The 21373-nt window shown below is 45.3% G+C and overlaps 1 protein-coding gene across 1 annotated transcript; it reads left to right on the forward strand.

Moving 5' to 3' along the window:
* The first annotated feature begins 3656 nt into the window (after positions 1-3656).
* On the forward strand, positions 3657-20407 carry LOC120837616. Its single transcript, XM_040207121.1, has 2 exons — positions 3657-3834; positions 18129-20407. The coding sequence occupies exons 1-2, from the start codon at positions 3657-3659 to the stop codon at positions 20405-20407; spliced, it is 2457 nt and encodes an 818-aa protein (XP_040063055.1).
* The last annotated feature ends 966 nt before the right edge of the window (positions 20408-21373 follow it).

The following is a 21373-nucleotide window of genomic DNA, read 5'->3' on the forward strand; positions in this document are numbered from 1 at the left end:
CCCACGCGCAGAGAATGAGGTCAGGTGATGAAAGGGAGGCGGCTGATTGTCCGACAAGCACGTAGCTTCCACCACAATGTCAGCTTAGGGGTGAAGGGATTAAGTGAGGTCCGGTGCCGTGTGACGTGCGTTTGGACCTGGTGACGCGCTGGGGGGGGGGGGGGGGGGGGCTTTGCAACGCGCTACGGGGACCGCGGATGTATCACAGTGAAAAGGCAGAGAGATTATGAAGGAAAGGAGTTACGAAATAGTCCCTTGTGTTTTCGAATTTTCGTACCGAAAGTCAGGCTTTTGACTTTCTACCTTTTTTCTTTTGGCCCACTGAACGATGTGTTATTAGTAAAATCCCAATATAAATTGATTTATTCCAGCCAAAATTTGTCTCATGGGCCCTTTAAGCGAAAACGCCGTTTGAATTAAGTGGCTTATAAATACATTAAAAACATAGCGGGACAACCAAAATTTTCAAGTCTGTTTGAATGAACCGGAAGTACGAAATATCAGTTTGAATTATCACAAACCTATTGTATCAATTACTTTCTGCAGCAACTTTGCGCTTAAAATTGCAATAAAGTGATTTTTAGGCTAAATTCATTTTTCTGGACTGCTCGATTATTCTGAGCTTTGTGCGACCCCTTCATGTTCCGAAATATTGGTCAGTGACTGTAAAACTTAAACACGATGGTTACACACCACAGGTCCCGAGGACCATGACATCAATGAGCTGGCTTTCACCTTGTTCAAGGCAGCAGCAGAACACTATGGGCGGGACCCTGGGTCGACGCACCGGCCGGCTCATGGATGCCGTCCTGTACCCTGCACGGCACTGCGTGTGGCTTAACTGGCCAAGCAGAGGGTCATCGCATGGCTTTTATGAGGCGTCGCTAGCCATTGTAAGTATATTTTTTGACGCTCATGTCTGGTGATGTACTTTGGTGCTGTACAACGGAACACATTTGGTGGCAGTTCAGTCTTGCCAATTAGGCCATTTTGAAACGAAACACATTTAGTGGTGGCTGGGTTAGGTTTCCTGGCTCGGCAATCTTGCAGCAGTGTCTAGACTCGGCACAAACCTTTTTTTACTTGGCATTGACTGCGCTGATGATTGCGCCTCCCGCCGCATGCTAGAGTTGGCAGATTTCGGCCACTTGGCTCACTTGAAGGTTTGCTGGCCAGTTTAATAAATATATAGGAGGAATTAGATCGTAATATTTGACATGGGGTCTTCCTATATGATACTGAAGAGGGCTACATAGTTTTCTAAATATCAAAAATGAAGCGGAGTTGCCCTTTAACACACGCACTAATATACATTACTCCGAAACCTTCACAGAACCCCCAACGATCGACGATTTGGAAGAATACGAAACTACATCGACAACACCTTACACTTAAAACGGATAACCTAATCTGTGAAATGCATGTTTGCTACCCGGACAAAAAGTTCCGCCTCGTATGGACGCCTGGCCACCAATGCGTGGAGGGTAATGAGACAGCCCATCGTCTCACCCTCGAGAACTCCCCGGGTCCCGTCTCTTCATGGCCAGCTATCTACTCGGTAGGCGCAACAAGGAACGCTCGCAGAGCCCTGCGGAAGTCGAGGTTAAAAGAACAACGTGAAGAGCGGACCATTTACCCTCACCCTCCAAAGACCATGTCTAGGCAACAATCCTCCCTCGTCAGGCAAGCCCAGACCAACTCTCTTTCATCGCACTACATCTTCCACCACATCTACAAACGACCCGACTCCCCCACCTGCCCAAAATGCGAAGAATACCCTTCCATCCCTCATACCTACTGGTCTCGTAACCCTCCCACCCTTCCCCCAACCCCCTCACACATCATTTCTTGGGAGGAATGGCTGGCTCTACCCATGGGCACCGACATACCCACCGCACTAGAAGCACTAATTAATCACTCCAGTCCCCTTGCGGAATCCATCCGCGAGACGTGCGCCGGACGGACCGTCCGGACCAGGACGTAGGCCCTTACACAAAGTAAAGTTTTGCTTGCTTGCTTGCGGTGCAAAATAAGTGGATTCGGTGACACTTCAGTTACGACGAATAACGTATTCAAATAAGCTCACCTGTCGCGATGCCTTTACGCTGTTACAGATACAGTACGCCGCCAATGACAAACGACTTGGCGGATGGGCGGGATGGCTGCAACGGCTGCTGGCGGTAGCTGCCGGGACACGTGGGCAGTCGCAAAGGTGCAACGAGAAAGCGCGTGATTTGTACCGAGGGTTCTCGAAATTCCCTGCCGACGTGGCGCTGTACGTTTTGCAAGGGGTCTATTCTTCCGCTCTTCGCCTCTCCGGTTTTACCTTGCAAAGTCGTGACAGTGTCTGCTTTATTTTTTTGCGGTATTTCCCGTGTGTCGACGTGTGCAATATTTCCCGTGTGCCGACATATTTTTTAAACTGACGTTCGCTCAAGTGAGCGTTTACTGTATACTCGACTACTGTGCGTTGCCCCAGAGCCTTAAATGTAGAGAGTTTGGCCATTCGTTGGGAAGTATAGGAGACAAATGAGGAGGCGCCATTGGCCGAAAGCGGACTGGGCGTGTTCCAGGGCGTCTTCAGAAATTTGAATGTGACCAACCAGAACCCGGAAATAATACCCTGGCGGTGGTCGCAAGAAACAAACCTGATAACTGCATTGGAGTAACTCTCAATGGCTGAAAATATGGTACACGTGATGTTTCAATCACGTTAATCCAAAAAGATGGTGTAAGAGTGCGACTAGCGGAACGATCGACATAATCCGTACGCCAAGCGCCGAGGGCCGGGAATCTGCCGTCCGAGCGGTCACACTCTGTCCGAGCAAAACAGAGTTGAGCGGCGCATTCGTTTCTTACATCTTTCTGCATGATCATAATCAAAACAACACGTGCACCCTATTTTCAACCACGAAGAGTTACTACACTTCACTTTTACGCGCTTATTAAAGCCATATACGAACATAGACTTTTGATCAGAACTGTTTGCCGCTACCACCGCTAGGGGATTCTTTTCGGCTTCTGGTTGGTCAAGAGAGCATGTAAAGCCCTCTTTCCGACTCTGCCGCACGCCCCGACTCTGCCAGCGCCTCCCATTGACCAAACTCTCTACATGTACGGCTTTGCGTTGCCCTACATGTTCGGATAACATACTGTTTCTGTTCACCCGGTAAGCACTTTCATTCTCTACATATACCGTAGGTTGAAAATGCCCTGAATCATAGATCAAGCCTTGCAAGATGGAACTTCTCTTTAGGCCCAGTGCCTGGATCAAGTCTTGTCCCCCATCCCCTCAGGTCTTTCTGTCATATAAATTGTTGGTATTTCTTAAGACAGTGCGCATTGCCTGCCGACCACATCTTACAGTCGAATCTTGTTAGTTTGAACCCGAGGGGGACCAAAACATTGTACGAGTTTAAATTACCGGAAGTTTCCTTTCTAGAAACATATAGGATGGGACCTGCATGTTAGCTTGAATTATTTGCGAGTTTGAATTAAGAGGGCTTGAACTAATGAGATTCCACTGTACAAAGAGTGTGGTTAATCCAAGGTTCAGATTACTCTGAAATATGTCGGGTGATTACTGAAAGGTTAAGATACAAAAATATTGGTAGAAAGGAAATGAATCTCCTCAGTTTTTAATTTTTCTTGCCACTATGTCTGAAGTTTTTCAGAAGATCATGGCATCGGTTTTCACCCATTTACACTTGGAAAGAAATGCTACCGGCAATAAGGGCTACGAAGTTTTCTTTGTGTTTGAAGTTATGTACGCTAGTGTGTATCACTTGTTTCTCTTGTGCTACCTTTGCGCAAGCTTGCCGGCGTGCTTGCCCGGCAAGTGAGTAAGAGCTAAACTCAACTGGACGTGGTGTGCTATCTTTTACACAAACTCGGTACTGTATTCCTATAGACCTTTTCATCTCGGCAGTTACCTGACTGGTGGACACGGGACATTGACACACATGGTGCCATAGAATGGTTTTAGTTTGGATGGACTTTGGTTTCAGCGGGCTCGCGGCTTTGTTATGTGCGATAAGAGACAAACCCGCCAAATGAAGTCTTGTCTTCTAGTATATAATTTGTGAAATAAAATTAAATCGTGCAAGAGAATTGGGCCTCCAGCAAGCTTGGCTCAGTCAAATGCCAGGTACCCCTTCATGGATTTGTGTAGACAGATGTTATTTGTTTGAACATGTACTAATGATTCAAAACTATCAATAAATTGACTATCAATACTATTGATAGTTTTGCACCACTAGAGCGGACACAAATGCCGCACCGCCGCTCACCTCCCTTCCTCCTCTCCGCCCAAACTCCGATCTTCATCATCACTGAAAGTTGAACCAAGTTGGGATGGTAAGTGCTTGGGCTAGTTGGTGTCCCATTTGAAAAAATAAAGAGAAAAAGAAGACAGCGACGCAAACTACTAGTGTCGCAAGACTATCAATAGTAAACCGTTGACAGTACTATCGATAGGTTTACGATAGTAGACTATCGATAGTACTATCCATAGCTTTTCGACAGTCGACTATTGATAGTAGTGTCTAGTTTTTCGATATTCGACTATCGATAGTTTTTTTGCTATCATGTCAGATTTCTGGCTACTTTCGCTACTATTGATAGTTTTGCATCACTAACAGGTACGCTCTTTCAGCGGCGTCGAGGGTGAATCCGGCATCGACATCGCTGCACCCGAGTGATTTCCATGATGATGGTCTCTTTTCAGCGTCGTGCATTATGTGCCTCGGGCACTTTTGCCAGGCACTCAAGTTTTCTTCGACACGTTTTTCACCCCGGGAGGCAACCCTGTGTGTCTAAATAAATTATTTGTAGTTTATTTAAATTCATAAATAGATCAAACAAATGTTTCTACTACAATCATGATTCCGCCATATAATCAAAAGTAACTTTTGGATTCGTTATGAAGGCAAAGCACGATGCTTTCAAGAAACAGTGACTACTTGCATTGTCTATATTTGCAGTCTTCTTTAAGATCGTAAATGTGTAAATATACCTTGTGCTTCTTATTGCACAACTAACACTTAAGCAAATTTCCAGTGTCATAAATAATTGGCCTCTCAACCCTTGTCTGACTTGGGGACCTCTCCATACTCTATGTGCGCCAGTGCTAAAGCTGATTCCTTTCCCCGACGGTGCATATATAACATAATGTGCAGAAGTTGCACGCATAATGATGGTATGCAGTTAGGTAGTAAATATAAGTATCAGACAACACTTCACAAAGCAAGACAAAATAAAAAAATTGGGGCTCCTATTCACACTGTAAAGACAGTTAGTTGGCCAGCGAAGCTGTGGTATCACCTGCAACGATTGCCCACCGGACTATACCAAAACGTTTTTTGTAAAGACCCTTTTCTTTGCAAATGCCACCAGGCGGTGCTCCAGTTTGTTGTCCCAGCGAACTTCCGATTCACAGAAAGAATGAACAAAACCCACCTTGACACAGCTGCCTGAAATGTCGATGAAATGTTTAACCACCAATTCTTCAGGTGAACGCCAAAAAAAAAAAAACGAAGAAATGGGAGATGCTGTAAACGACTTATTTTTTGCGGGCTCAATATTTCGCAATTCACGTTAAAGCTGAAGTTTTGGAATAATTCGCGGGTTCTAATTTTCGCGATGCGGTGGAATCTCAATATAGATTCCAATGTATTTACGTTTTACCAGAATCGTTCGCGTGACCTATTTTTTACGAAATGTAGGCGGTTTGCAAAATTTAAGTCCTTTACAGTATGTTAATAAGTTTTGAATATTTTGTAAACAAACTTTCCTCCTCCAAGACATTAAATTGTACAGCCGAATGCCCTCATTAAATCTCCAACCTTGTTGTCCGTGTAGCATTTATCCTTTCTAGCATGGGTGACATAAGCAAGCTCGACAGACTTGCAAAAACTGTGCGATCAGAAGTCGCTTGATTCGCAAGCAGCAATTCATGTTCGTAAACAGCGAAAGAGCCTATGTGAAAGACTGTATGGTGCCGTTACCACGGCAACTTATGAAACCGCAATTTTTACCGAGAGACGCATGCGGGGAGCACTATGTGTTTCGCATTGTGCACGCCTAATCTATCATGTGGTTCCGACACTTGTGGTTTTCTTATTGAAAACTACAAGTGTCAAAACTACACGATAGAAGACAAGGAGCGCACAATGCTTTTCTGTCCACTACTGTTCTGTTGACAGACACAAAAGAAAACTTACCAACGTGTCAGATACAGCTTCGCTGTAAAATTGCAGTAAAACTCGACGAAAAAACGAATGCAACGTGTTCGGGAAGGGGAGGGAGGAGCGACGATTTGAAGCCACCTTATGGCGGCTATGTGACGTGATTTTAAGATGGCAGCACCCATGTGACGGGGTGAAAAAATATAGAATTTAAAAAATAAATTGAAGGGATGCCATAAAACCACTTGCAGGGAGGATTGAATAGCTTGGGAGCCCAAGCTACTGTTGCATTGGTAGGAGACTACATTTGGAAGATGGAGTGGCGGTAGCTGGCTTCAATCGCTGTGTTGGCATGTGCATCTGTTGACATTTGGTGACCATAGCAAGCAGAATTTATTGTCCATGAGGAGACTGGTGTGGCGAGATCAGGTACATGCTTGTGCTCTTTTGCAGTGCTTTTCAATAAGGCCGCAGGACATGAACATAGAGTAGAGTTCTCAATAAGGACAATGTGGATGGCTGATATTTTCCAGCACCTAATATTTTGACAAGCCTCGCATGAAAAACATTTTTTTTCTTACCTGGATCATGGTGCTGAAGTATCAAACTGCCTCTGATGATGTGAATGAAAAAAGATGCCACCAGAACATCTCTGTGCTAATAGTCGTCGACAAGATGAGAAACGCAGGGCATCTCTTAGCGCCCAGCCTCCAGCAAGCACTTGTCGCCTTTTCTCATGCTCTGTCTGCGTGTGCGTTCTGGAGGCTCGCAAGATGCCAAAGCATTGCCGAATGTAGGAGGCTCCTCCCTGCAATTCTTGTTGTCCTACATTTAGTCCTCCAGGTCAGTACAAAAACATACAAGTCTATTCAACACCCGAACACGATTTGGGCGATATGTTAGATATAGTCCCTAACGGAATGAGAACGTCTGGGCGTGTCTTACAAATGCCCGGGCTTGAAGCATTGCCAAAAGTAGGAAGCTTCTCCCTACCGTCCTCATCTTGCGAGTTGCTACAGTTATTAAACCATTTTAAATCTGGCAATGCTACACCATACAATAACGGTTTTTCAAAAGCAATTTCTGGTTGATCTTATCAAAAACTTGCTATAAATCGAAATAAATATAGACTTGCTTGCAAGAAAGAAGAAATGGCACCGTGTATTCAAGTGTGCAGAAACTAATTTCTAAATCTGAGGATATGCATGCTTCAATGATGGGGCAAACAAAATCAGTGCTGTTCTTAACAATAAAAGAGGATAAATCTGGACCCAAAAACAGCCTAGCTTTAATTTCTTTATTGCTTTCAACATTTCGGTGTCAACTTCCTTGATTGCTGAAATGTTAGTCAATATTACTGAAAAAAAAAGATGTGCTTTTATTGACCAACGTGTGAACGTTGTAAAAACATTTTTAGCAAACAGCAAATCTCCAACAATATCTGGACCCGCTTGGCAATAGTAGAAATGTGTGTACATACGTTCTTAGATCTAGGTCAGTTGACAAGCTTCGGAAAACGCCCGACGCCTTTTTGCGGCGCATCCGCTTAATGGCACCTGCTACACGATCGGCCCGTCATACGGACAGATCCGGTGAAACGTTGGATGCACATTACCTGCGGCGGAAAGTGACTTTATTATAATAACACAATACCTTACAATAAACAAGGTCTTCACAATACTTAATGCAAAAAGAGCGTCGTTCAAAAAATGTTCTCTGTTGATCATGGAGGCATTGACGCTGTGGCGCTAGGAATGTTATCTACCTATACCTGCTAGCGTGCCAGCAACAGAGAACTGTTTTCGAACGCTGCTTTTCTGTGGAGCTTGTCAACTGATAGATCTAAGAATATTGGCATGTAGGGCCTGAGTGGAGGCACCTATTTTCTCAAGCACCAGTTTAGAAACTTCTTATTGAATCCTTTCAAAAAGACACACAGTTTAGAGAAAATGGCAACAACCCTATTGGAAAAACGTACAAGAAACAAACCTGCTGCTTGTACAGTTCTGGTATGACACCATCATAATTTCTTTGTGTTACGCATGCAGCTAGTTTGGTTTGGTGTTCTGCATATCTGGAGATACCGGCACCGCTATGGCTCCGGGTCTGTCTATACTGGCAGCCACTTTGCTTGCCGATATGATTCGGTGTGGCTGGTATGATTTTGCGTCCGATGACGTAGGCGACTGCCGTCTTTCCAACAAAACGCTTATACCACAGGACCACCGGTATAACCAAACCATACATGCAGAAAGACGACCGCCATCTTCCAACAAAAACGTCCATCGTTCACCACCGCTATCGTTACATACACCATACATGTCGAAAAAGAACATAAGCCACGTTTACACGAATGCGACTTAGTCGTATTGATTCCAGTTGCCGCATTCAATATGCGGTCATGTAAACGGCATAATGCGCAAAGCGCATCGCATTTTGGAACGGGGAGGATTATCGGAAGGCGCTCGCTACGGGAGCGAGTGAACAGCTGAGAACATGGCGGCGGCCAACCTCGTCGGCGGCGCGGAGAGCGGTTCCGCAATTTTTTTCCCGAGAACGCAAGCTTTTATTGCGATCATAAGTAAGCGGAATATAGCGGAGCTGCTCGGTGAGGGCGGCCCCGTCCAAACCTTTGCGAAGTACGACTTGCGCGTCCGAAGGGGTCACAAAGGCTTCGGTGCAAGCACGAATGACACCCAGAGCTCCGAGCACTGTAGAGCACTGCATGGTAGCGCAGAACGAGCAGCTCCTACCTCGGTGCAGTTCCTGGCTCCGCAAGAGCCTCTCGGACTCGGGGTCCGGTTGGTCTGGTCGCGATCGGCGAGGTCTAGCGCGGCGAAACGCGGAGGCTTCCTCAAAGCGTGCACACACACGTCGCCTCTCGTTCAGAGTGAACCGGCGGCCCGGCCTGGAGTCCTAAGCGCCTTCCGTCTCCCAACTTCTTCCACAGCACCGAAGACAGCGGGCACGATCTTTACGTTCACTGAATGCGTCGAAAGGCATCCACGTGCGATGCACCGGAAAACGTGGTGCGGCTGGTGCCGGAACGGAACTGCATAACTTCGAGCTTTGAGTCAACGTGCACGGCAACAAACCGATCGTGACACCAAGCCGCGGATACCTCATCGCCGGTCGACAGCGGCAAACGGCCCGTTGCTCGTATCGTGGGCCGTGACTCGTACTCGGCCAACTTGGCGTCTTTTCGTGGCCCCTCGCGTCGTCGCAACCAGCCACAAACCCGACAAACCCACCAGCCCGAAACCGTAGCGACCGTAGCCTGCGTTGGAGAAAAGCGAAACCGAAACTTAAAGCTTCCGCCCAGTGGCTTCCGCTGCCGCGGGTTTTCTAATAACTTCGCGGCTTCCACTTCCGGTCGTCGCGGAGATGGCGAAGATAGAGCGGTGTGGGGGTTCGTTGGCTCGTTTACGGTTACGGGACAGATGTTTTGCGGTCCGTTTCTACTGCGTCTCTGGCTCTCAACTGGACGGCACCTCTCATAGTTCAACCAGGCGTGGTCAGCCTGCGTCAGGCCGGCTCGACTCGTCCGATCGCCGGACCGCAGGCGACTTCCAAGTACGGCCGTTAGGCCTAGGATCCGTGAAACGGTAAGCGAATCTCGTCCCGTTTTCGTTCTACTTTTAAATTACGTTAGGTGCGCTACAGTATAAGCATGCGTGCCAAGTGTTCGTGACAATTTTGAACTAGAATAATTGTGCTTCATTGCGGTCATTTGCCGAAAATGTAAATCGAGCAATGAACGAGGAGCCATGCTTGAAAACGGTGTATGTACGATGTTAACTTCTACCTGGGCGGCTAAAAAAAAAAAAAAAGACTGGTTACGGTTGGATGCGAGGCTGGTCCCAATGCAATGGTAAGCACTTAGAGCGCCTTTCTGAACGGCATGTTAGCAATATAGCGATCAACGAGACGAGCGACGGCGAGAAGCTACGAGAGCCGGCGCCGAGCGCCGAAGATTTCTCACTCTCGCTGCTTGCGCCGCTCGGTTCTTGGGCTTCTAGAAAACGTCGCTCATCGCCTCGGTCGCTCGCACCAATCGCTTTCATAATGTGTGTCTCGTCGCGCGGCTGACTGCCGTGTTTATTCAATATAAATCGACCTTTTTTTTTTCTTTTTTTTTTTTCTTCTTCTTTTTCTTTTCGGAAATTGTGACTAAAGAATTTCGACACCTACATTCGCGACCAAATTTTGCGACCCTACCGGAGGCATGAAGCTATCGAGTCACCGAGCCGGCGTTGCCGTAGAGCCGCGCCGCTTCTTGTTTCGAAAAGCTTTTGGTTGCCGAAATGGCTCGCCGCCCGCGGTGGGCGGTCGGGCGTCGGATTTCGACATCGCGCCTGTAGCGTTCCCCTTGCTGGGCAACGGGTAAGGAGAGGAACGCGATGCGCCATGCATTTTACCCTCCATCCTCGCAAACGCGCACAAAAAAAAAAAGATGTTATTTTTTTAGTTGCTTGAGGCGGCTCGGCTCGCGTGTTGCTCATGGCGACACGGCGGCTTTGCTTGCGTCTTTGTAGTTTGTCTTCCGTCGCTTCGCATCTTTTTTCGTTTCTTGTCGTCATTTTACAAAGGTGTCAGTGAAGTATTGCTGCGAATTTGCGAGGATGTCTACCCAGCTGACGAAGCTTGGGACGACGATGACATGTCCAGAAGTTCTGACGGTGATGAAGTTTTTGGCATCGCCCCGTGATTTAGCTGAGAGTGATGCAAATAAAGGTTTTTTTCTTTCTTTTGCCCAAAATTTCCCCTGTTCTTAAAAATAAAAAAAAAAGATCGACCTAAATTTCAATTCTTTTTTTTTGTTCTTGGTGGATCCAATAAATAGGGTTCGACCTATTTTCGAGTAAATACGGTAACTTCTAATTTTTATTTTGGGTTACGTCGGACGCAACTCGAATGCTTGACAGTTACGTTGGGCGTAACTTTAATTTTTATTCCGGGTTCCGTCGGACGTAACGTTAGACACTCCGTTACACTTAAGGAAAATAGGGGCTGCTGGTTCATCATATAAACCAACCATTTGTGTTTAATTAAAATGCATCACTGACCTCAAAAAAAAAATACTGCTATCCTAGAGTTTATGCTATAGGAATGTAGCGCTTCAGATAAATTTGTTAATTTTTACTTTTAGTCCCTGCCCCCTCCAGATACAACATCTGGCCTAAAGCAGTGTTCCGGATCTCCTTCCAAGACCTCAGGCGGGTCGTCATTCAATCCAGGAGTCGGCGGCGTCTCATGGGCGTGTTGCTGGTGCTTACTGGATGGTGCTACCGAGGGAAAAGTGGTCGTGCTTGGGAAAGGCAAGTATGGCCGCCGTAATTATAGATATTGTTTTTACCTTTGCTCGAATCCACTTTTAAGAAATGCACAGTTCGCATGTGTGCATCTCTCAATGTTTCCACAGTCGGCTGTTTTTTTTTTTTTTTTTTTGAGTGCTCGAACTCTGTCAGCGCTAGTTTCTCTAGATCATGCAAATGGGATGCAACACTAAACCACATATGCTCTCGCAACAAACAGTGCTGTGCAGAAGCACAGTGGAATTTACTCTAGCTTTATAATGCAGCACAAAATGCTTGACTCCAAGTATAGCTACTTTTGTGACTCCGTTTAACCAAAAGCTCTGCCGAAACAAACTTGCCGCCTTATAGGTAGTGCAAAAGAACCTCGCGTGCCTAACCTGGAGAAGGGCATTTTTTTTCTTAGGTGAATTTTTCCTTAAACCAATACCTTCAGCCTCCTTGAAATGTTAACATTATGTGACACACGGAAGAACAGTAAACTCTTTAATGTTGGCGAACCTTTAATTTTCGCGGCCTTTAATTTTGCAGAATTCCGTGGCTGCGATTATGTCCTCTGTGACCGATTCGAGAAGAAATAGGGGCCACGAAGATAAGGGGGTTTTACTGTACATCGGAGGAAAGAGGAAGTCACTTATGTTTGTATGCAGGAGTAAAACCAACAACAACAATCATGGTGTCGACACTTTGTAAGCCTATCTCTGTCTATTGAATGATATCAATTTTGTTTTAGTTCGTTAAACATTGTTGCCTGTACATTGTGGGATGTCGTCTTCAACACGAGCAGTGGTTTTCTTCTCAAGCAGGCAGCATGGACGCGTGCCGCAGCACAACATAGTTCATTTGCAGGTGGTACCGCAGGTTGAAGGATGGTTGGCACAATATGGGGGAATTACAATTCAATGTTCTACCTCGGGCGTAGACAAGATTTGATTATTCTAAGTCATTTTGTCTAAAAATCTGGGATTTGCGATGAATGTACTCGCATGGTTGGAAGGGCCAGGCAAGCCTTGTGAGCGCTTCGTTTTCTAGCGTCTCAGTCCTGAACCCACTCACGCACCACATGTGTAGATGTTCCGATAGGTGGGAGCACTTATTTGAAAAATGGTGAATGGCAACTGTTATCTTTATCAGACTTCTGTATTATGGTCAAAGTTGGACTGCATATTTGCAATACTTTTTCTCACTTAAAAATATGTCATACTAAAATATGTAGAATAGCCGATGACAAAAAGAGAATGGCTGGGCGTCCTCCAGCACGTGGTTGTGCTTTTCACCCCGCTTTGGACAGATGTGCTTGCTCCAGGCTCATGAGGCGCTGAAACGTCATCGAAGGTAGCAGACGGGCTGGTGGTGGAACAACGGAGACTTCTCCCTGCCTTTCTCATGCTGTCAGTGAGCGTGTACCTCTATACTCTAACTTAGCTTAACCTGCACAGAGCTGAAGAGAATAGGCCTGGCGAGTGCCCTTATTGCATATGCTGAGGTAGAATAGCCGAGGTACAGCTGGGGCACTTTCTGAATCAAGAGCATTGTGTATCTTACCTTCAAAAACACATAATTTTGGGGGTGCAAAAGGAATTGTAAGGCATATCTTTCTTTGTATTGTCCTATTACGCATCGCAGGCACGTAGCCAGGGGGAAGCTTATGAGGCCCCCCCCCCCCCCCGATATCTTCCATTTTGCATGGGTCCTCCTCTCCCCCTCCCCCTCTTACAGCGTTTTGTTATGAGGGGGCCCCCCCTGAAACAAAATCCTGGCTACGTGCCTGACGCATCGACTCCAACTTAATGCGGAGTTGACCCACCCTGTTGATAAATTTAATGCCTGCCAGGTAATTTGTTTTGCATTCAGTTAATATATCAGTATTCAGTTAGGTATCCCAAGTCATTAGTCGTTGAGATGCAGTCTCTCTGCAAGTCAGTCATGTTTAACATTCATAAAACTGCTTGTCAAATAATGGCACTGTCGAGGACATGTACTCGGCTCGAGCAATCGCTGTGCACAAGCTGGTCGTGTGGTTACAGGCAGCAAACATCCCGGTTGGAACGTCCTACCTCGCAATGTAGCTGAAGACTAGGTCAGGGCCCCACTCACAAACGTCTATACTTTGCATCTCTTTTAAGCTAGACCACTTTTGACACTACAAGCCATTGCAGCAAAAACAGTGTGAGACATGATTATAAGCTCGACGTACCATGGCATCCAACTAGAAGGTCACATGGCTTGCAGCTTCTGCCGTGGTTAACTTTAAACTGAGATAGTTTGGAATAATGCTCCCGGTTTTTAGTGTTGCCCGGCACGGTTAACAATTTGGTGATATAGTGCCGCATTGAAAAATCTGCATTCGTGACTGTATCACCTTATGAATGCATACTAGCTATTAAACTCTCCATTCTGCAGAGAAATGAAATGCACTTTGCTTCCAAGTGCAGCTACTTCTGAAACTTCATGGTGTGAAGCACCTTATGGCTGCAAGCTCTGACCGATCTTGTTCTCTGGTCTGCGCAGGCCCATTGCAGGGAGTCACTCCGAGAGCCTCACCAGAGGTTCCTGCCCGTGGTCGTTCTAAATTTTTTTGTTGTAGGTATGCATCCTTTCTGTCTTTCCCTTAATTGTACTCGGGCGTCTTCTTTTCATTGTCGCAGATTTGCCTCAAAATTGGTTCAGCACAAAAATGGATGCTGTACAACTGTATCCCGCATATTTTGTTCAAGATAACTTTTCTTTGCGAAAGTTAGATTTTTTTTTATGAAGGTTAGTCTTTTTTTGTTTTTATTCACAAATTTATTTGAGTTTCCATGGGCAACAACGTTATGCCAAGGGCAAGGACAAGTTCACTGCTCTAACTTTTTCTCAACTGATTGCAAGAAATTTTGTTAATGTCGTGAAACCTCTTTCCAGCACTTGCTGTGCACCATGGAAACAAATTATACATGGGACATACTCTTCTTTAGACTGCTTGTTCATTCTGCAGGTCTGCCTTCTATAGATGTCGTGCTACTGGAGAGCAGGCGAATTCGATTGTTGGTTTTGCCATTGCTTTTTTTTTAGCCGTTGTCTATTTTGACTAGTTAGCTGAAAATAATGATCTAGTACCCTTTAGTCAGTAAAATAGATAGTGTGTGCTGCTGTTAGTGTCAAGTAGAGATGCACGCTTTTTAGGCATTTTGCGCAGAGTGGTACCCATTTTTATTGGTTAGCCTCTTGGTGCGCCAACTAAACTCTTTCTATCGAGACACCTGCCCTTTGCTTTTATTTGGCAGGCTCTGGCAATAAAATAATATAGTGTTATTCCTCGGTGGCTTAAACACCTAAAGAAAGAAGTTTCTCCATGTTTAAATGCAAACTTTTATAAAGGCAAAAATGAATTAAGCCAGTAGCAGACGACACATAGCCTCAGCAGTGCTCCGCGGCAACAGCGTTGCGTCAAAATAGCGGTCGTCTCCTTTTTTCTGCCTTCTCTCTCTTTCCTTCGGCGCTCTCCTCCCTTTCCTCCTCTCTGGCACCTTTGTCACCACACCCACTGGCTAAACTCTCCCACTATACGGCTCTGCATTGCAGTAGTAGGTTTTTTTTATAGTCTTTAGAGTTAAATGTGAATATTTGACAGAAATCTCCCAGGTTGGGGTGAAAGAGGGTTAAATGAATGCATTTGATCATTCGCCTTAATTCGGTACCCATCATTTCAAGGCCTGTGTGGCCTTGTCCTGGGGTGTGTCTATGACTGTGGCTGTGAAGGAGCAGTTTTTTAATAGGTACAAGTACAAAGTATAAAAACAAAAGGATCTATGTGCTGATTATGAAAGAATATGCTAGCCATTCTAATGTAGCTCTGCCAAATACTTGATTGTGATTTGTTTTTATTTCCAGCTACTTGGGTGCCTCAAGATCTGGAGATCCTAGTGGCCACAAGCTTGGACTCAATCTTCTTCTGTGGTCCGGCCAGGACCATGGGGGAGGTAATCCCAGCAACAAGAGCATCACAGTATCTCCCTGCCTGTGACTTTCGATTAGCATCACGACAAGGGAGTCCTCATGCCACCAAGTGTTAGGTATGCTACTCGAAATAAGCATTCTTACCTATTCTTGAAGTGAAACAGCAAAAGCACTACTAAGCCTAAAATGCAAAAAACATTCAAATCTCGGGTTGGATGAAGTTCCAATTACAAAAAGGCGTCTGCAGACATGATTCACATGTGAACTTAAAGCCCACGGATGTAGGTTCGACGGAGTCACAGAAATAACTTCCCGCAGATGGCTTCGCTATAGTGCCATACCCAAACAAATTCTTAAAATAATCATTGTGTTACGTTGGTGTCATTAATCTTATGTACCTACCCCACCCAGCAGTCGGGAGATGTGAAATATAAAAAAAAATGGGAACTTGCACATTGTCAGCTCTGCAAAGATAATATATTGAACCGAGCATAGCACGTTCAACTTAAGAAAGCAATTCAGTGCAGGCCTAGTTTTAAGCTTCACATATTTGTTATTGCCCTTCATAATGAAGTAAAAACTGCTTAAGTTGTGGCCCACTACAGGCTTTCTATTAGTTTAAAAAGTGTTATGGCAGTTTAAACAGCTCGCTCCAAATATTTTCTTGAAATGCATAGGTTTATTATTATGTGGATGTTTGCAGACAGTCATGGTGAGACCAATCTTTAATGCCAAGTGTTCCACTTATTGAGAGTTGGTTGAGTCTGTAAATATTGTAGGTCGGAAATTAAATTTTTATGGTATGCAATGGGCACAATCATCCGTAATGACTAGCTCTACCTAGGGGAACTTTATACGTTTACTACGGCAAGATGGTTTCGCAAAACTAAGTATTTAGTTTATTCAACTCCTGCACTAACCTTATCTCTAGAAACTTTTTATATTCTTTACGATGCTGAGTTAGGATTCTGGAAGTAGTTTTATAGAACTACGCTAGACATTTCCAGTTCATAATTTTTCTTGCAAAGCATTCGAGAGAGCCAAACCCTGTAATATACGGATGGAATTCCAGAATGATGCGACTGGCAGTTTGAAACATTCGGCACTGTAACAGTAACAATGACATGTCACTTGCCTATGTAATGCTCATTGTCGCAGATCAAACTGCTTTTTCCGTCTGCACTCATTTTCAGTGGACTCATTCAGCGAACTCGCACCCGAGACTGCAGCGCTGGGTTCTGCGAAGTAATTTGCATGAATATAGATGCAACAGGTTTCTTTGAGTGTGCGTCTAACACGTATTCTTCATATTGAATCTGCTACTGTATTCATGACCATGTCCTTAATTGTATCCACATTCCAGCTTATTTTTATTTTGACATTTGAGTTTTCTTCAGTACTTTTCTCAACATCTGTGCTTGTCGAGCCGTACTCAAGACCATTAATCTTGTCTTTCACTATTATATTAATATACAGGGGTGGAACGGCTGCGCCATTTGCGCCATTTTGCGCCAGACGCGTTTGTCTGCGCCATCCTGCACCATATCGCGGAAACTGCGCCACTGTCAATTACTTGCGCCATTATGCGCCAGACCTGCAAAACGGGCGCCAAAAATGTCGTACTTTGTTTCGGTTTCGATTTATTATACGCTGGTCGGTTGGCAACGCTGAGTAAGTTTAGCTTGCTTGGCCGGCTTTGGCTTGGCTACAGTCGTTTGTCTGTTCCTTCTTTTTTTTTTTTTTTTTCTTTTTTGTTGATGCTTTCTCCGCAACGCATCACGAGACGGAAGCAACGGAAGCGCGCCGCGCGAAAAAACTCGGTTGTTGGGTCAATCGGGTCCACCTACTACCTTGTGCGACTGGATTTATTCTTCAACTATCGGTGGTTAAATAAGTCGGCCGAGGTCGAGTCGTCAAGCGTCAGATTGACTAAGGCTCTGCAGACCGGGATCCGGACCTCAGCCACTCGAAAACATGAGCAAAAGTAAGTTGTTTTTTCACTACTTCAATGTAGAAGTTGAGATCGCATTCCCGCAAGGTAAATCGTGATTTGATGGAAAGGAAACGCGGCGACGGCAGAGTGTTGGCCATAGTTATCGGTATTATCGGCACACTAAAACTCCCTATGTATGAAGTCTCTTTATCGTCCGATTCGAAACCTTTTCGGCTAGCAGCTCTCACGCGAGCGGTAGACCTGCTCGGCGCACTTTAGCCTTGCTCACTTACACTCCTGTCTTTTGCTGCGAATACGATGGCTCTGTTAATTGCACTGTGCTACTTAGAGATGATCTGAGTTGCACAATAGGACGAGCTCAAATTTTTGATACTTTCCCTGTTCCTCCGCGCGACTGCACGTGCACGTCCGCCGCTGGCGCACGACACGTGGTTCGCGGATACAATGTATGGTGGACATGTGTGGGTTCTGCGGTAAGCAGTTTGCTTCATGTCTACCTACAGGATGCCAGGCCCTACCTAGTCTGTAGTTTGAGCGGCTGAAAGTTTCTGGTTTGGATGTTTTGGTGAAAGAGTGGGTTGTAATTTTTTTATGGTTCGGGTTTTACGCGCTTGCATTTGTAAAACAAATTTGATTCAAAACTGAATAATGTAATCGGTGTCCTGTTGTTCATTTGCGGTCTTTCTTGATGCTAGCACACTGATAAATAGCATTTTATTTTATTTTTTGTTTCAGAGCGGCACACCAAGTTCAATGATAGCGTTCTACACGAGAAGAACGGAAATGGGGACCTAATCGCTGAGTGGTGTAAGAAGAGTGCCAAAGAGTCCGATGGCTTCTGCATTATTTGTAGTACTCCTGTGAACTGCTCTCAGCATGGTATCTCTGCAATCAAGCGCCATGCGTCGTCAAAGAAGCACGTAAGCCATGCCTCAAAGCTTCGAAACTCTGAAGGGAGACTTCGCAAGTCAGGTCTTGTTCAAAGTAGCCTCGACTTTAGTCGATACGAAGCAACAGTTTCTTTGGAAAGCAGCACCGTAAAGGCAGAAACTGTTTTCGCGTTGTCCGTGGTTGCAAGCTCTCTACCGTACACATGGGGGGATACCGCAACAGCCATTTACCCACACATGTTCCCAGACTCCGAAATTGCAAGAAATTTCAGGTGTGGACGGAAGAAATTGTCATACGTCATCTCTGATGGACTTGGTCCATACTTCAAGTCAAAGGTGATCGAGGAGCTTGTGCGGCCGAACGTGTTTTACGCGGTCATGATTGACGAAACGCCCAAACCTGAAGAGAAAGTTCAGCAGCTGGATGTGCTTGTGCGCTTTTACTCGGACACTGCAGGACGCGTCGTCGTGGAGCATCTTCAATCGTTTAACCTTGGCCACGCTACAGCTGACACACTGTTTTTATGTGTCAAAGAAGCACTTCTGGAGCTGCCCAACAGGAACTTGCTGTGCCTCTTCACCGATGGACCCAACGTCATGAAGAGCTTGAAACGAAAAGTCAAAGAAGATCTGAGCCCTCATATGCTTGAGATGAGCGAATGCACGCTTCACAAGGTGCATAATGCATTTGCGGCAGGCCTCCACTCCTTCTCCAGTGACTTGGAGTCCATCGTAGCCGATGTTCACCACTATTTTAAATTCGCAGCGAGAAACGCCGACATGAAGCAAGTGCAAAAGAAGCTAGGGCTTCCTGTGCTCGAGTTTCTAAGACACGTGAACAGCCGTTGGTTGACACTACTGCCTGGACTTGAGCGACTCCTCGACCAGTTCGAAGCGCTGCAGGAGTTCTTCTCCAGAAATAAACCTGTCAGAGCGGCGGCACTAACAAGGCATGAACGCCTTGCAGCTGCATTTTCTGACAAAGCCCTTCGAGCAAAGCTTCTGTTTGTGAAAAATGCAGCAGAGCTGTTCCAGAAGTTCGAGACACTTTTCCAGAGTCAAGAACCACTGCTGCACATTCTGTACGAAGAAATGGTTCTTCTTGTAAAACAAGTACTCGGACGATTTATAAGGCAGGAGTCATTCTCCACACTGACTGGTACTCAGCTTAAAACTCTGGATGTTCACTCGTCGGCGCTGTGGAAGGAAAGACCAGAGGTTGGGCTCGACACAGAGAAAGCATTAAACTCATGGACGGCCTCCGAAAAGAAAAGTCTCTACATCGGTGCCCGTGCGTTCTACATTGCATGTGTCGATTACCTGCTTTCAAGGCTGCCTTTGGACAACAAGATACTTTTCCATCTGAAGTTCTTGAAAGCAAACCATGACTCGTCCACCGTGTCTGTTCGATACATTGCTTGTCAACTCCCACAGGTCATCCCAGCTGGTGATGTGTCTGCCTTGACAGACGAGTGGAATGCCTTAGCATGTGAAACCTGTGACTGGAACTTGACAGAAGACCTAAACACCTACTGGAACAAGGTGTTTTCTTTGAAGAAGGCTGGCTCGAACGAGTGCAAGTATGAAAAGCTTGTGAGGCTGGTTAAAGCTGTCCTGTCCCTTCCCCATGGGAACGCTGACTGCGAGCGTGGTTTCAGCGAGAACAAGTATGCCCTGCAACACCGCAGCTCCATGAGCATAACGAGCGTTTCTAGCCTGCGGCAGACGAAGACCTACCTGAGACGGTATGAGGGGGATGCTACGAAAGTAGAGCTAACCAGACCTCTCTTGAAGTGTGTACGAGATGCTCGAAAACGCTGCATGGAACGTGTGGAGAAGGAACAGGAATCTCTGAAGAGTGCGAAGAGGAGACGGGAAAATGAACCGCATGAGAAGAATGAGCGGATGAAACTCGAGGAAGAGAAGTCTCACCTGCTGAGCAGGATGTCCTCAATGAAGTCTCTCCTAAGTAGCGCCCAAGAACTAATTAATCTTGGAGTCAAAAACAAGGACCTGGGGAAAGTTGAGAGTGGCAATATCCTTCTTGATGAGGCAAACACAGGCTTGCCTAAGGTGCTCAAACGGATTGAGCAAATTGATGCTATTTTAATGAAACCAAAGTAAACAATGTAACTAACATTCAGCGGGATGCTAACCTAGTGCAGTATCACATAACTTTTTTTTGTTTACTAAAGCTAAGTGTGTTCATTTCTAGCTTCAATAAAATATTTAAAATGTTTCTTTACCTCTGCCATGATTCTTGTAAAACATTTTTTGACGGAAGAAAGTTGTTACGACTATGAAATCTTGGCCAGGTGCTATGCAAAGTATCCTTTTTTTATTATAAACTACTAATTGTACTTGGACCTTTGTGAATAATGATAAGTAAACCATGCAAAAAATAACGATGACAAAGGGAGGTTGCAATGCTTTTTAGTTCTCATTAAAGGGTCACCAAGTTCCAAGTTTCGGCATCTGTTGCAATGTTCTTCAACCTAGTTCAACTGATCTCCCATCTCCTGAGGCAAACACTCTTGTTGCTCACTGCTGCTAAGCACAATCGAAATTGCTCCTGACCTTGTCTCTAAGATTCAGGCTGAAGTGCCCCTTACCTGAAAAGAAATCTGATCTGAGCTGCTCCTAACCTGCTCCAAAATGTAGTTTGGGCCGCTCCCAGTCTGCTCCAAAACGCAGTTTCAGCTGCTCCAAAGGCTGCTCCCAAATATATTTCATCAGTTCCACCCCTGATATATAAAACTGTTGATGCCGAGTGAGAATTCAAGGTCCCGAATCTGTCGTGCGAGTTAAATAAGAACCAATAAAAAGCTCTACAAAGGAAATTTTGTTGAAGGAGGCTGTATAAGCATTAAAATAGCACATGCCATGCTAAAAAAAAAATACAAATTCTTGTTAGGTATGCAAGGATGACACTGCTGTTTCTGATGTGTCACAAAAAAAATCAGTGCCATAGAGTGTTCCTTATGGAAGTACAAACTGTCGAATTCAAAGCCCAGAAGTTTTATTCAAGAATGTTCCTCAATACAAATGTATTTAGAGATCTGAGCCACTGACTCATACATGACTATGTGG

This window comes from Ixodes scapularis, unplaced genomic scaffold (genome assembly GCF_016920785.2).
Source record: "Ixodes scapularis isolate PalLabHiFi unplaced genomic scaffold, ASM1692078v2 PGA_scaffold1__304_contigs__length_218370807, whole genome shotgun sequence".
Taxonomy (NCBI): Eukaryota; Metazoa; Arthropoda; class Arachnida; order Ixodida; family Ixodidae; genus Ixodes; species Ixodes scapularis.

What these genes read in the sequence shown, in the direction of transcription:
- LOC120837616 (XM_040207121.1), top strand. Translation starts at nt 3,657, where the DNA reads ATGTCTGAAGTTTTTCAGAAGATCATGGCATCGGTTTTCACCCATTTA. An exon ending in CTTGCCGGCGTGCTTGCCCG is followed by an intron (nt 3,835 to 18,128) that starts GCAAGTGAGTAA and finishes TTTTTGTTTCAG; the next exon opens with AGCGGCACACCAAGTTCAAT.